Source organism: Coprinopsis cinerea (genome assembly GCF_000182895.1).
Source record: "Coprinopsis cinerea okayama7#130 chromosome 1 map unlocalized cont3.1, whole genome shotgun sequence".
Taxonomy (NCBI): Eukaryota; Fungi; Basidiomycota; class Agaricomycetes; order Agaricales; family Psathyrellaceae; genus Coprinopsis; species Coprinopsis cinerea.
The window spans coordinates 1,325,836-1,338,178 of record NW_003307544.1 but is presented as its reverse complement, the minus strand read 5'-3'; the positions used below and the strand labels follow the sequence as shown (position 1 = coordinate 1,338,178).

Here is a 12,343-nt window from a genome sequence, read left to right as displayed (position 1 = left end):
GAGTCAAAATAACATCGAGGTTTGGGTTGTTGGCGGCTGCGGCGGACCAGCGTCTCTTGACGGTGATCTCGCCAATTCCAACCTTCCCACGATTGCTTTCTCTTCTTCCCCTTACATCCGCCTAGAATGCCGGTCAAGTCCAAGGCCCAACCCGTCTCCAAGGCATCGTTGAAGCGTCTTAGAGAGGAGGAGGAGGAGTTGGAAGACTCGCCATCATCAAGTGATTTTGAACAGGGGTCCAGCCAAGACGGTTTGTCGGACGGAAGCGACGCAGAAGAGGATTTCGAGGACGTCGACTCGGACGATGCAGATGCACCTAGGATCGCCCAGTGGGAGCCAGACGACGATGATATATACAACAAGATAGAGGAAGAAGAAGAACCCAAGAAACAACCCTCGCAGCTGGTGCGTGATTTCCACCAACACTAATCGTGTCTTCTAACTGATTGATAGTCTGCTTTAGAAAATAGTGCGTGATTCATGAGGTGCTCGGTTTATCTTGAATTGACAGACGTTTTGTAGACCTCCGCGGTCTTCCTTTGGGAGCACTACGCAAGGCACAAAAAGCTCTAGCGCAAGTTCAGGCAGAGAGTGATTCTGAATCAGAGTCTGGCGACGAAGAGTCGGATGAAGACAGTGGATCAGAAGTGGAGGAGGAATCTACGAAACCGCAAAAGGTCGAGTGGATATCAAGAGATACCAAAAAGCACGCTAGGGCGAACAAGCATGCGTATGTCCACTTTATCTATCGGTGCTGTTCACTCTTTTAACGTTCTGGCTAGGCCCATGGAAGTGACTTCCAAAAAGCCCGTCTCTCGTAAACGAACAGTTGTCGAAGTGCCCAAACTTGTACGCCTTGTTACCGATTCAGTATACTCCACAACTAACGTTTAACAGGTACCTCGAGACCCCCGCTTCCTGCCCACGGCCGGCGAATTCAAACCCGAAGCATTCCAAAAGTCATACGGTTTCCTAGCCGAGTCGCGCAAGGAAGAACTCAAGACACTAAAAGAAACCCTCGCTAAAGCTCGCAAGGCAATGTCTTCCTGTCCTGCACATCTACGCGACGAAAGAGAGCAGGAGATCGAGCGGTTGGAGAGGGCTGTGAAGCGAACTGAGAGTTTGGTTAATAAGGATAGGATGGACGCCATTCAGCAACAGGCTTTGCAAAGAGTGAAGAAGGAGGAGAAGGAGAAACAGAAGCAGGGCAAAGGAAAGTGGTTCTTGAAACAATGTGAGTACCAAAGAGCCTTTCTATCAGGATACGAACTCACCTGTTCCCCCAGCGGAAAAACGAAAGGTGGTACAAAAGGCTCGCTTCGAAGCTTTGTCGCAGGAAGGTGGTCACCGCGCAGTCAAGAAAGCTATTGACCGCAAACAAAAGAAGATTGGTCAAAAAGAGAAAAAGTCTCGTCCGTATGCCAAAGGTGCGGGACTGGAAGACAGCGGGTCCAAGCGGCGAGCTATCCCTTCCAAGTCGTTTGGTGGTGGAGGTCCCAACAAACGACAGCGGTTCTCATAGAGGCGTGTTTGCAATGCTTATTGTCATTAGGATATCGTTTACAATTGACTACAAGGGTATCATCACCGAACTGCACCAGCACTACGTACACTCTTCGAATCCACAGTCGAGGCATCGTCCAACAGCACATACCTCCCATGCTCATCCAACCTCACATCCACCGAAAGCCCATTCGACACCACACCCGACCTCCACACCGGTGTCAAACCGAACCACGCACCGAGCTTGGCGAACCACCGACGCTGGCCCCATTCACGTTTGCGCACGGGGTCGGAGAGCAGGCCTTCCCAGCGGTAAGTGGGCCGTGTGCGGATCCAAGAGACATCGTGGTCTGTTCCACCACCTGTCCCGAGAGTGGAAGGGTTCCCTTGGGTGAGGGCGTCGATTTCTTCCATGTCGAGTTCGCGTCTGTCGTGGCCTAAATGGAACATTACCGCCTAGATAATGACCAAGGTCAGTGTGCTTCGTTTTGAGATGCGGATGAGAGAAACGTACGCGTTGAGAATCACGGAAAACGCAGTCATTAAGCCTGATATACAGTTTGTTGAGAAATCCGGAATGGAAAAAGTCGAATAGCTTGGGTTTCTTGTGCAGTAAGCCGCGTTGTGTGAGGAAGGCTTCGAGTGCCGGTCGAGGGAGTGGTGTATAGGCGATGGAAGACATATAATGTGGGTTGAAGTCCTCTTCGTATCGACGTAGTCCAGCGATGGTATCGTGGTTTCTTCGCCACAAGTCGTCCTGCGAAATAGGTCAGCTCCCTGCTCCGCATAAAAAATGCGAGATGTGTACCCAGAAGATATACCACCACGTCGCAGCCTCCGACCTCGCCACCGCAACATAGCGTTCATACGTACTCCGAAACACTTCCCCGCTCCCCAACATCAAGCCCCTCACCCTCCCGTCCCTCTCGAACTCGATCGAACTCTGCGGAAGCCCCGTCGGATCCCGCGGTTGTGCCCATACATGCATCAAAAACCGATACGACAACACCCTCGCTTTCCATTTACACTCCTTCCGATGGTAAAGTCTATAACTCTGCATCGCCTCTTCGATACGGGGTAGGTGTTCCTCGATTAAATTTTGGTTAAGTGTGAGGAATTTGGCGAGCGGGGCGGTGAGGTCAAAGGTGTGGGTGAGGCCGATGGTGGAGGAGGCGGGGAGGATGAGGTGTTTGGTGTAGGAGAGGGAAGGGGTGAAGCCGCTGCCGAGGTGGACGCCTTGCCATAGGAGGAACCCGGTGTGCTTGAGGGTGAAAGTGGCGGTTCGGTAGTGTGTGGAGGTTGTTGCTTTGAAGTTGCCGCGTCTGTTCCAGAACCATTTGGAGGTTCCGATGGGCTGGGAGAGAGGATTGGTTAGGTTGGTTGAATGTGGGGAGAAGGGGGTGTTATACCTGTTTGTGCTCGTACGGCCAGTATACCCGCTTCCCGTCCAAAGCTCGAAGCGATAAACGGATTTGTTTTCTTTGTTGGATGACTGGATCTGAATTCTGAGCTATGTAGGCCTCCAAGTCGGGTACGTCCTTGACCACCGCAGTAGGACCATCATCGTAGCGAATGACCTATCAACAGCTTCGTTAACCGCCCACCCTCTCTAAAAGCATTCATGTAACTCACCAACGTAGGAGGAAAAGGTATCCACCAAGCATTCCCAAAATAACTCTTACATCCACCCTCACTCCCATCCAACTCGTCTTCAACACCACAATCCCCTTGATCAGGCGGGCGCCAATACGAGTCCGGACCCAAATACCACTTCTGGATCTGCTCTTCCAGATACTTGAACCACGCATAATCTGGGCCATTTAACAGAGCTGCAGCTTGCCGGTAGGACATATCACCGACTTCGCGCAGGATTTTCATGTTTTCTGCATGGCGTTCGCCTGGAGTGCCGGTGAAGTTGAGGAGGTAGGGTGGGTATTCGGGGTTGTCGTGTTGGTGATTGGTATCGGGAGAGGACGAGGGTGAGGATGAACAGGAAGCTTGGGCGAAGAACATGGGTTGGGAAGAGGGGATGCGGCAGTGGGGGTCGGTGAGGAGCAGGGTTGTTACCGATTCTTGCCATATGCGACGGCGGATGTGGACGGAGGAGGGGGAGACGTCTAGCCTGTTCAAAAGGTTAAGTGACCCGGTCTGGCGAGTGAATGGTGGGATGCGAACCGTGGAGAGAAGATGTCGATGCCTGATGTGATGGTGGGTTAGAAGACTATAATGGGTGAAGAGAAGATGGAGCATACTAAAATCGATTCGTCGTGTAAGTCGTTTGACGATTCGTTGCGTGAATCCAACATTAATAACAGCAAAATCTATAGCACAATCAGCAAAGCACGCTTCAGGGTTTGACAGAATTGGTACCCACAGAAACCAAGTCCGTAAGTTACAACATAAATACTGCCAACGTGCCCAGCGCATTAGTATCCTCAACTGAAGTGTCGAATAACAGAAAACGATGAACGCACCTATACAAAACATACGTCTCAACCACCTCTTTCCCCGGAACATCCAGTTGGACCAACAACGCTGTCGTGGCCGTGGACACATAGTTCAACCTCGACGTCCACTCACTCGCATTGTTTACCGGATCCAAGAACGGCGCGTAAACGGACTGAGCAATGAAGAAACCTATAGTCGAAATGAGGAGGATGATTTGGCGTGCGACTGGGATCGTGCGGTGCGAGGAGAAGGAGTGGAAGAGGCAGTTGTTGGTGTCCATTACTGCGATGATGACTAGTGTGCTGAGTTTTGCGAAGAGGTAGGTGGAGGAGTAGGTGCCCCAGCCGCGGCGGAATGCTGTATGGGAAGGTGTGGGTTAGGTAGAGTGGGAGTTGGGATCGAGTAGGTATACGTACCGCTGTAGAGGAACGCGAAAGGATTGCGGTCTCGTTCGAGGAGGCGGTGGTATTCTGCATCCAAGTCGGCGCTGGAACGTATACGGCCCATCCCACTGTACTTCTCCACCTTGGGTACGGATAGTCGGATCACACGACGGAGAGCGAGAGGGAACCAGATCCCTAACTGAGATGCGAGTAAGCGGGTGTGTTTAAAGCATGAAGAATTTACTGTGGAGACCGCCGAGACCAAGACTCACCAAAAGGAAAGTAACGGCACCTAGGATGACCATTACCGGCGCATAGTTGACTTCATTCCTCTTCATCGTCGTCGTCCAACAAAAGTCCATAGGATTTCTAAACTCCTCGCTGGGACCCAGGGGCTCAACCAATGGCGGGAACGTCGTCGTATTCGTATAGGGATTGGGGACGGGCCACAATTCCTCAGACCAAACGATAACATGAACAGCCATCGTGCTCAGCGGGAGGTAGATGACGGTTAGGAGGAAAGTGGTGAGGACTAGACCGATTTGCCGCCCTTGGGTCTCGGTTTGTTGGAGTCCTTCTAGGGTGGTGTAGCGCTTGCATTGGAGGGTAGAGCGGTAGAAGTGGTAAAGGAGAGAAGCGGCTAAGACCATGAAGATTATGAGGTAGAGGAGGGACTGGACAAGGGTCGAGGCGAAGTTTAGAGCGAGGACGTTGGGGCTGGAGAGGCATGTCAATTGAGGAAGAAGGTGCAGGAAGAGGGAACGCATACATTTTGCCGAGGAAGAGCTGTTTCCATTTGTCCCAGACGTCTATATTCGAGGGAACTGAAACAAAGAATTGGTCAACAGTCTCAGGCGGAGACTGTGGAAGCTCGTACCAATGGTGCTTAAGATTAGTGCGAAGACTTGGACTGTATTAACGAGTCCCTGAAGACTGTAGAAGGATGCTATAGCGCTGGATCCCTGTATAAAGTGACATCAGTTAGAGCTTCCGGGAGGGTATTGGCATTCAAACGCACCAGGAAACCGATGAGGATATTCATGCTCGTTCTTAGAAGAGTCTTCCTATCCCTCCACACTGGTATGATGCTGGAATTGAACTCGAGATCTTCCAAACTCGAACCGCATTCCTTGAGTTTATCCATTGGTGGAAACATCTTCCCCTTCAGTGCCTCCTTGCCTTTCTTTCCTTTGTCATTCTTCCTCTTCTCTTTCTTTTTCCCCTCCCTCTTCTTCTTGCCTTGGGCGTTTAAAAGCCCATCTTCATCTTCATCCCCTTCTTCCTCGTCGTCTTCTTCTACAGTTACGGCCTCCCTCCCTTTCATATCCCCGTCTTGCTGTAACGAATGGAGCGACTCCAGAAACTCGGGCTTGGGCATATTCGAGAGGTATTTATTCAATCGCGGTAGATGAACAGGAGCTGCATTTCGAGCAAAGACCGTCGTAGCTGGTATAGGTATATGAGAGCGCGTGCTGGTACCGGACGTGGAGGTTATCGTCGTCGTCGTCGTTCCCCTGGTGAAATACGAATGGGGGCCTGCAGGACTCTTGGGAGTATCATGATTAGAGTTGTGGTTCGCGTTGGGAGCTAGACGGGAGCCGTTGGGTAGCTTGATGTGGATGTGCGGTGGGTATGTGTGGCGGGCGTCGCCTCCGGGGTCGTTGGGGAAGAGAGAGGAGTTGTCTTCGGGGAGGGAGTCGAGGAAGCGGAGGGTACTGGTGCGTGGTGGGAGGCCTGGTCGTCGTAGGGTATTACTGGGAGGCACAAGCGTAGTATTGTGATCGTGGTTCGTGAATTGAGTTCCGTTATGTTCGTTAGGCGAGTTGAGCAAGGGGTCGGTTGTGGGTTGTGAAGGGATGCTGTGGCGGATGAACCGAGCGGGTGTGGGTATTAGTGTTGAAGCGGTTGAAGTTGATATCGCTGACGGGTGTCGCGTCGAGTCTGTAGCAGTTGTAGTAGCAGTGGTCTCGGTGGATTCAGAACCAGGTCGGTTGTAATCGCCAGAACCTTCATCTGCCGCCACGGTCGGCGACGACTCGTAGAGTCTAACGAGCTCCTTTACTGACATTGCCATTCATGGTGCTCCAGAACGGTGTTCAGGGCCTTATATGAGGGTATCACCAAAACGACAGAGGAAGAGATGCGGGGAAGACGTTCTCATCGTTGCACGGCGCCATGATGTTCAATGCATCTTGTTTAGGAAGGTGCCCTGACTTTTGGTATGACGTTTTGGGAAGACATTAGAGGATGATATCATGGACGTAGAGACTTGGTATAAATATAAAGTACAACATGCGCGTAACGATCCGTGCAGAGGGAAGGAAAGGAGTGAACGTGGTCGATAAGATCACTCTGAGCTGGAGTCGGTTGAAGAACCGTTTCTTCGCCATCGACGTCTGTGACCAGTGTTCTCTTGTTATGCCTGGTGTGCCTTCGAGAACGGTAAAATGACACTCACCCATGCCAAAATGGTGGATAACAGGAGCAGCTGGAAGCCGTGGAGGGCTTGGGCGCTTAGGTGGACCAGTGCCTGAACCGGGAGGCCGACCTCTTGGTCTCCCTGTCCCTGTAACGGGACGAGAACTCAAATTCGGACTTCGAGTGAAAGACGAAGAAGCCGGTGTGGGTATCGAACCGGCCTCGGGTGATGACGAACGAGAAGAGGAAGAGTAGTGGTCTGGTGCGATCGAAGAGTCGCGCAGTTTGGAAGGGATGCGTGATTGTGATTTGGTGGTTGGTGAGTAGTGAGACTGTGAGAGGGAATTAGTGGATGTGATTGAGGATATTTGGGGGAGTGACTTACGCCGCCTGGGACACCTGAGCTGACGGGGTCGGCTTTGACCCGGGAGATGGGGGAGCCTGGGCTTCGGTGAGTATACGATACGTTCGACGGAAGCCCGAATTCACCAGAGAGCTTGCTCTTGCTCTTCTTGCTTGGCGTGACTTGAGGTGATAGAGGCTAGTGCGATTAATCGGCAGGTCAATAGTGTGAGATAAAATGGGCTTACTCGTTTCCGTTTGAGAGTGTACTCGTCGTCTGCATTACATGTTAGTATGGGCATGTCCGACGGGCGGCAGATGCTAACCTTGTTTACCTTTGCCGTACGATTTGGATTTACCGACGCTCCTGTCGTCGGAGAGATAGGCTTCGGAGGAAGGTGACGCCGATCGACCAGCGTCGGATGGCGCCCTACTGGCACAAGTGTGAACAGCAGACGTAGAGACACCCGCTGGGGAACGTACTTTAGCTTGGTACCAGACCTCGGAGCACCGCGCCGGGAATTGGAGAGGCCCATGCATGAGCTGAGATGGGGTGCATATCTATTGGAGGCGATCTAAGGTCGGCCCACCCGTGGTCAGTTACCAGCGGGGGATTCGGGTGAAATTGACGGAGATCCCAACCTGTCTGTTGCATTGGATACATTCCAGCAAGAGATTCCCGTCGCTCTTCCCGTTGGTCGGTGTGTTAGTGCCGGTGTGCGATTTATCACCAATGGAGGAGGGTGTGCCCGATCTCGAGCCGTTCTGGTTGGCGCATGCGGCGGCGAGGCTGTTGGGCAAGTGGACTTGGACGAGTCAATTGTTTGTTCGGAGCCTAGGAGCTGGAACATACCAGAACTACACCTGAAGAAGACATAGGAGGTTAGGTTGATTTTGGTTCAGAGTCCGAGGATTAACGAACCTCGTGTTGCATACTTTGCAAATGGTTGTGCTCTTGGCTACCTCGCGGTGCGCCTGGAGCGTGCAGTCGAGGATGAATTCGTCGAGCAGCGACGAGAGAATGAGACCAGTCTAAGGCAGTAACGATGAGCAGCGACAGTGACAGACGGTCTGGCAAGCGTACCAGAGCAGCGCAAGCTTCGTCTCTTTCACCTTTGCCCATGAGGAATTGAGCAGAGACGATTGGACCAAACAACTGGCCGGCGCCAAGCTATCGCGTCGCGTTCTCAATTGGCTTAGTCATCATCACGGTTTCACTTGGGTTGTAGGCTGTTGCTAGCTTCTTGGTCACTCTGGGTTGTAATTCTGGACGCCGAGTCACTGAGGCTCTTCAGAGTCATCTGAGAATAATAAAATTGGGGTTGTCGGGTGGATCGAGAAGGATGGGGTAAGTTTTGACTGGCGGGCCGAAGCGGGGAATGGTGTTGTTTGAGCGTGTGAAAATGGTTGAATACGGGATACGCCACTGTCATGGATGTTGGTTGGGTCTTCTGCTCCTGTCTTTCAGCACAAAGCCCATCGCCCGTCGTCGTCTGTTGATGGCCCCCAAGCCTCCCTGCGCAAAGTACCAGTACGTCGTCACTCCAGCAGGCCCAAAGATCGTCCCCGTCGATGAGCCATCGTGCAAAGACGAGGAGAGCCCCGCAGACTACAATGCTGGCGGTTATCTCCCCGTGAAGGTCAATGATACATTCAAGCAGGGCAGATATAGAGTCGTTCGCAAGCTTGGGTGCGTTGTATTATATTTTTCGTTATCCACTCATCGAACGTAATAAATAGTTGGGGTCACTTTTCAACCGTCTGGCTCGTCAAGGATTCCCAGTGAGCACCATCCCACACTCGACATCGCTTTCTCATCTCTTATCATCTTCTCAATCAGGTCCGGCGTACACAGCGCACTCAAGGTCGTCAAGTCCGCCGGACGCTATGCAGAGACAGCCAGAGACGAGATCAAGCTCCTCTCCCGGGTCGCTTCTGTTTCTCCGGACCATCCTGGAAGAGCACATATCGTCTCTTTCCTCGATTCCTTTTCCCACCAAGGTCCAGAATCATCCCACATCTGTATCGTCTTTGAACCCCTCGGCGAAAACCTCCTCGCCCTTATCGAGCGGAACAAGAAGAAGGGGGTCCCCAAGGCTCTCGTCAAGATCATTGCAAAGCAGGTTCTCCTCGGTCTCCAGTATCTCCACGATGAATGCGACCTTGTACACACTGATATTAAACCGGAGAACATCTGTGAGTGTTTTTTTCACGGCCTTTTTTTTCTTATCCGGAGTTGTGGCCTTATCATTCTCGGACTCGGACGAATGCTAATCTCCACTTAGTGATATCAATCCCGGATATCGAAGCACATATTCACCAAGAACTCTCCCTATCGCCTTCTCCGGCCTCACGCCGAGTGGGCGTTCCGCTACCCACCAAGTCCCGTGCCGGAGTTACCATACCATACAACAACAGGCAGGGCTCCAAACGACAGGTGCAAATATTCGAATCTCAGCCTTTATCCAGCCCTGGAAGGAGTTTAGGAAGAAACAGTGCGGGTGGGCACTCAAATTTGACGATGTCCCGCGCCCCCGGTAGTGGAAGTGCCAGTGGACACAACAGCCAGAGCAACAGCTACGTTGCACAGATGAATATTCTCCGGAAACTCAAGCCATGGTCTCCCTGCCCATATCCAGTTTTATCAGCGGCGCTCCGACTGGCTCCAGCGCCCCCAAGGTCCCTAGCCATTTATCATGTTCGTTCGCCGTGCCCCGCCCAAAGTCTCCAATGCGTGCGAGCACCACAGCGGCCAATGCGGCTCCTGTCCCGCCACCAGACTCCAAATCTCCATCCACCTCCCTCTTCCTCCTCATCCATATCTTCCGCACTTGTCTCCACCCTTGCTGGTTCTGGGAGCCTCATTAGCACCCCGCCGACATCATTATCCCAATCGATGACGAGTGGGGTTGTAGGTTTCACCAAGAGCACATGCTTGGAAGTGACCTCGGTCCGACAAACCCTTGAGGAACTCGACGAGCTTACACGGAGTGGTATCCCTATTCAAATGAAGGGCAAAGAGAAGGAACCTGAAGGGTTAAGTGCTGGAAGTAGCCCACTCAAGCCGTCATCTTGGATCGAACAGGCTTCCTCTCTCTCGTCGTCGTACAAGTCCAAAGGAAGCCCTTTCAAATCTAGCAAGCCCCGGTCATCCAATCGACACGGCCACTCTCATTCACAATCTGGTGCACCCTGGCAGGATCCTGGTGTTGCCTCCCCCGCTCCTGCTGTACTCGTCAATGCCGTAGCCAGTGCTGATGGTCAAGAAACGTCACAGACGGCTTTCAATTCACTCCGTACCTCGAGCAGTAGTACCAGCACCATCACAATAGCCCACTCGGAGAGCTCTTCCACAACTGCCACCGCCACGCAACCTTCGCCGACGGGAACACCCTTGGGACCGAGAAAGACCAAGACGATGTCGATTATCAATGGCGTTAGCAAGCTTATCAGTGATACCTCTACTATGCTTTCCACCGGTCTTCATCCCACTAGCGAAACGAAGCCGAATACCAACACCACGAATAGGACGCCGCAATCCGGCGAAACAAATGTTACGACTAATCATGTCTCCCTCCTGACGCAAACTGCACCCACACGGATATCTGCGAATGTGGAACCTCTTCGGACGACTACGACTCGACCCTCGCCTCCCCAACATATCTCCCAGCTCTCAGCGCACATGCATTCCGAGCCTTGCCCTTCCCTTCCCTCGCATGACTCGGTGCTGTCTTCTCATTTCCCAAGCGAAACCTCCCGACCGAATTTCACCACCGTTTCCACTGCCATTGCCCAACGTTTAGTTTTCGGTACATCCTCCAGTCCTGCTCCTCCCCCTCCCACACCCGTTGACGGCCCTGTGTTTGGTTCTTTCCCCATTTCTCCACCGCCTCCTTTTACTTCACAATTCCCCAATCCTCCCCCTATCTCCATCAAGATCGCTGACCTCGGCAACGCCACTCCGTCGAAGAAACACTTTACCGAGGATATCCAGACTCGCCAATACCGCGCTCCCGAAGCTATCGTAGGCCGCAAGGATTGGGATACAAGAGCGGATGTGTGGAGTGTTGCGTGTGTCGTTTTCGAGCTTTTGACGGCCGAGTATTTGTTCGACCCGCAAGGGCAGGGAGAGCTCTTCACGAAGGACGATGATCATATGGCGCAGATCATTGAGCTATTGGGAGATTTCCCGTTGGACGTGAAGATGGGTGGGAAGTATAGCAGGGAGTTGTTTGATCATACTGGTATGTTTGCTTTTCGATTAGGTTTGGATTGCGAGGATTTCGTTTGCTGACGGTGTTGCGATGGGTACAGGTGCGTTGAGGTATATCCGGACGCTGAAGCCGTGGCCTTTGAAGAGGGTTATGATCGAGAAGTACCTTTATTCGGAAGAGGATTCGGATGCGCTTTGTGCGTTTTTGGAGCCGATGCTGAAGGCTGATATGAGGGAGCGGGCGCATGCGAGGGATATGCTTGACCATCCTTGGTTGGATGTTTCGAATGAGGAGGAGGTGACAGAGTGGTAGCGCAAATGCGCTTCGGAAGTGTTTTAGTTTGGGCTTTGTGTGGTATTCCCCTTCCTCCCCTTTTGGCATGTGGGTTTTTAGGCTTTTTTCCTTGGTCGTCTCGTATTTTATTTTTTTCTCTCGTTGGTGGTGTTGTGAACGAGAAGGACGTTACTATCCCGTATGCTTTGCTTTTTTACTTATTTTATTTCATCTTGTTGTTTTGTGGTCTTTCCTCCCTCGCTTTTTTTTAATTTAGGTATCTATAGAGCTCTAGACGTTCACCTTTTTTTCCTATTCTTTCTTCTTCTCTCCTTCATTCTTTGCCCTCTTTTAGTCGTTTCCTTGGGCTTTTCTTTAATCTTATTACCTCTGTTCTTCTCGCGCTCTTCTATTTTTCTTTATACCATCCAAGGTGGAGGTACCACGAGGTGCCTTCGTCAATCTGTGTTTTGGGTGGATATGTTGTACTTTTTAATCCGTCTCGTCTGCGCTCTTGACACGTCTCATCCATATGCATAACGATTACGATTCCCTTTTAACTTAGAGCTTCCTTTCTCTCTCTTAGTCTTACTCTCTCCATCCGACGTCCCGATGATCTCCGTACTTTTCTTATCTCCTTACTAGTTCTCTTGACGCACGTACATACGACGTAACCCAGCATGATCATGTTTTATTATAGACATATCCCAGATGACGAACTTGAATGCAATCTCAATGACCTTTTTTTTTTCTCTCTCTCAC

The 12,343-nt window shown here is 51.7% G+C and overlaps 4 protein-coding genes across 4 annotated transcripts; 2 read left to right on the top strand and 2 right to left on the bottom strand.

The window, feature by feature from the left end:
* Nucleotides 1–126: 126 nt before the first annotated feature.
* Nucleotides 127–1,371, top strand: CC1G_10262 (hypothetical protein; the record flags this gene model as incomplete). Its single annotated transcript, XM_001828539.2, has 5 exons — nucleotides 127–405; nucleotides 454–469; nucleotides 523–730; nucleotides 783–849; nucleotides 898–1,371. 5 exons carry the CDS (start codon nucleotides 127–129, stop codon nucleotides 1,369–1,371), a joined length of 1,044 nt encoding a protein of 347 aa, XP_001828591.2.
* A 213-nt stretch (nucleotides 1,372–1,584) lies between these two features.
* On the bottom strand, nucleotides 1,585–6,402 carry CC1G_13626 (hypothetical protein; the record flags this gene model as incomplete). The annotated part of the gene is made up of 14 exons (XM_002912047.1): nucleotides 1,585–1,959; nucleotides 2,018–2,260; nucleotides 2,312–2,857; nucleotides 2,913–3,080; nucleotides 3,136–3,625; nucleotides 3,679–3,700; nucleotides 3,756–3,824; nucleotides 3,878–3,909; nucleotides 3,978–4,308; nucleotides 4,368–4,533; nucleotides 4,607–5,051; nucleotides 5,104–5,158; nucleotides 5,212–5,296; nucleotides 5,353–6,402. 14 exons carry the CDS (start codon nucleotides 6,400–6,402, stop codon nucleotides 1,585–1,587), a joined length of 4,077 nt encoding a protein of 1,358 aa, XP_002912093.1.
* Nucleotides 6,403–6,569: 167 nt separating this feature from the next.
* CC1G_13625 (hypothetical protein) lies at nucleotides 6,570–8,217 on the bottom strand (the record flags this gene model as incomplete). Its single annotated transcript, XM_002912046.1, has 10 exons — nucleotides 6,570–6,730; nucleotides 6,793–7,084; nucleotides 7,138–7,293; nucleotides 7,343–7,371; nucleotides 7,421–7,524; nucleotides 7,578–7,637; nucleotides 7,699–7,900; nucleotides 7,948–7,958; nucleotides 8,017–8,126; nucleotides 8,179–8,217. The coding sequence occupies 10 exons, from the start codon at nucleotides 8,215–8,217 to the stop codon at nucleotides 6,588–6,590; spliced, it is 1,146 nt and encodes a 381-aa protein (XP_002912092.1). The 3' UTR covers nucleotides 6,570–6,587.
* A 376-nt stretch (nucleotides 8,218–8,593) lies between these two features.
* On the top strand, nucleotides 8,594–11,620 carry CC1G_10260 (CMGC/SRPK protein kinase; the record flags this gene model as incomplete). Its single annotated transcript, XM_001828537.1, has 5 exons — nucleotides 8,594–8,784; nucleotides 8,835–8,876; nucleotides 8,935–9,290; nucleotides 10,010–11,338; nucleotides 11,409–11,620. 5 exons carry the CDS (start codon nucleotides 8,594–8,596, stop codon nucleotides 11,618–11,620), a joined length of 2,130 nt encoding a protein of 709 aa, XP_001828589.1.
* Between the last annotated feature and the right edge of the window lie 723 nt (nucleotides 11,621–12,343).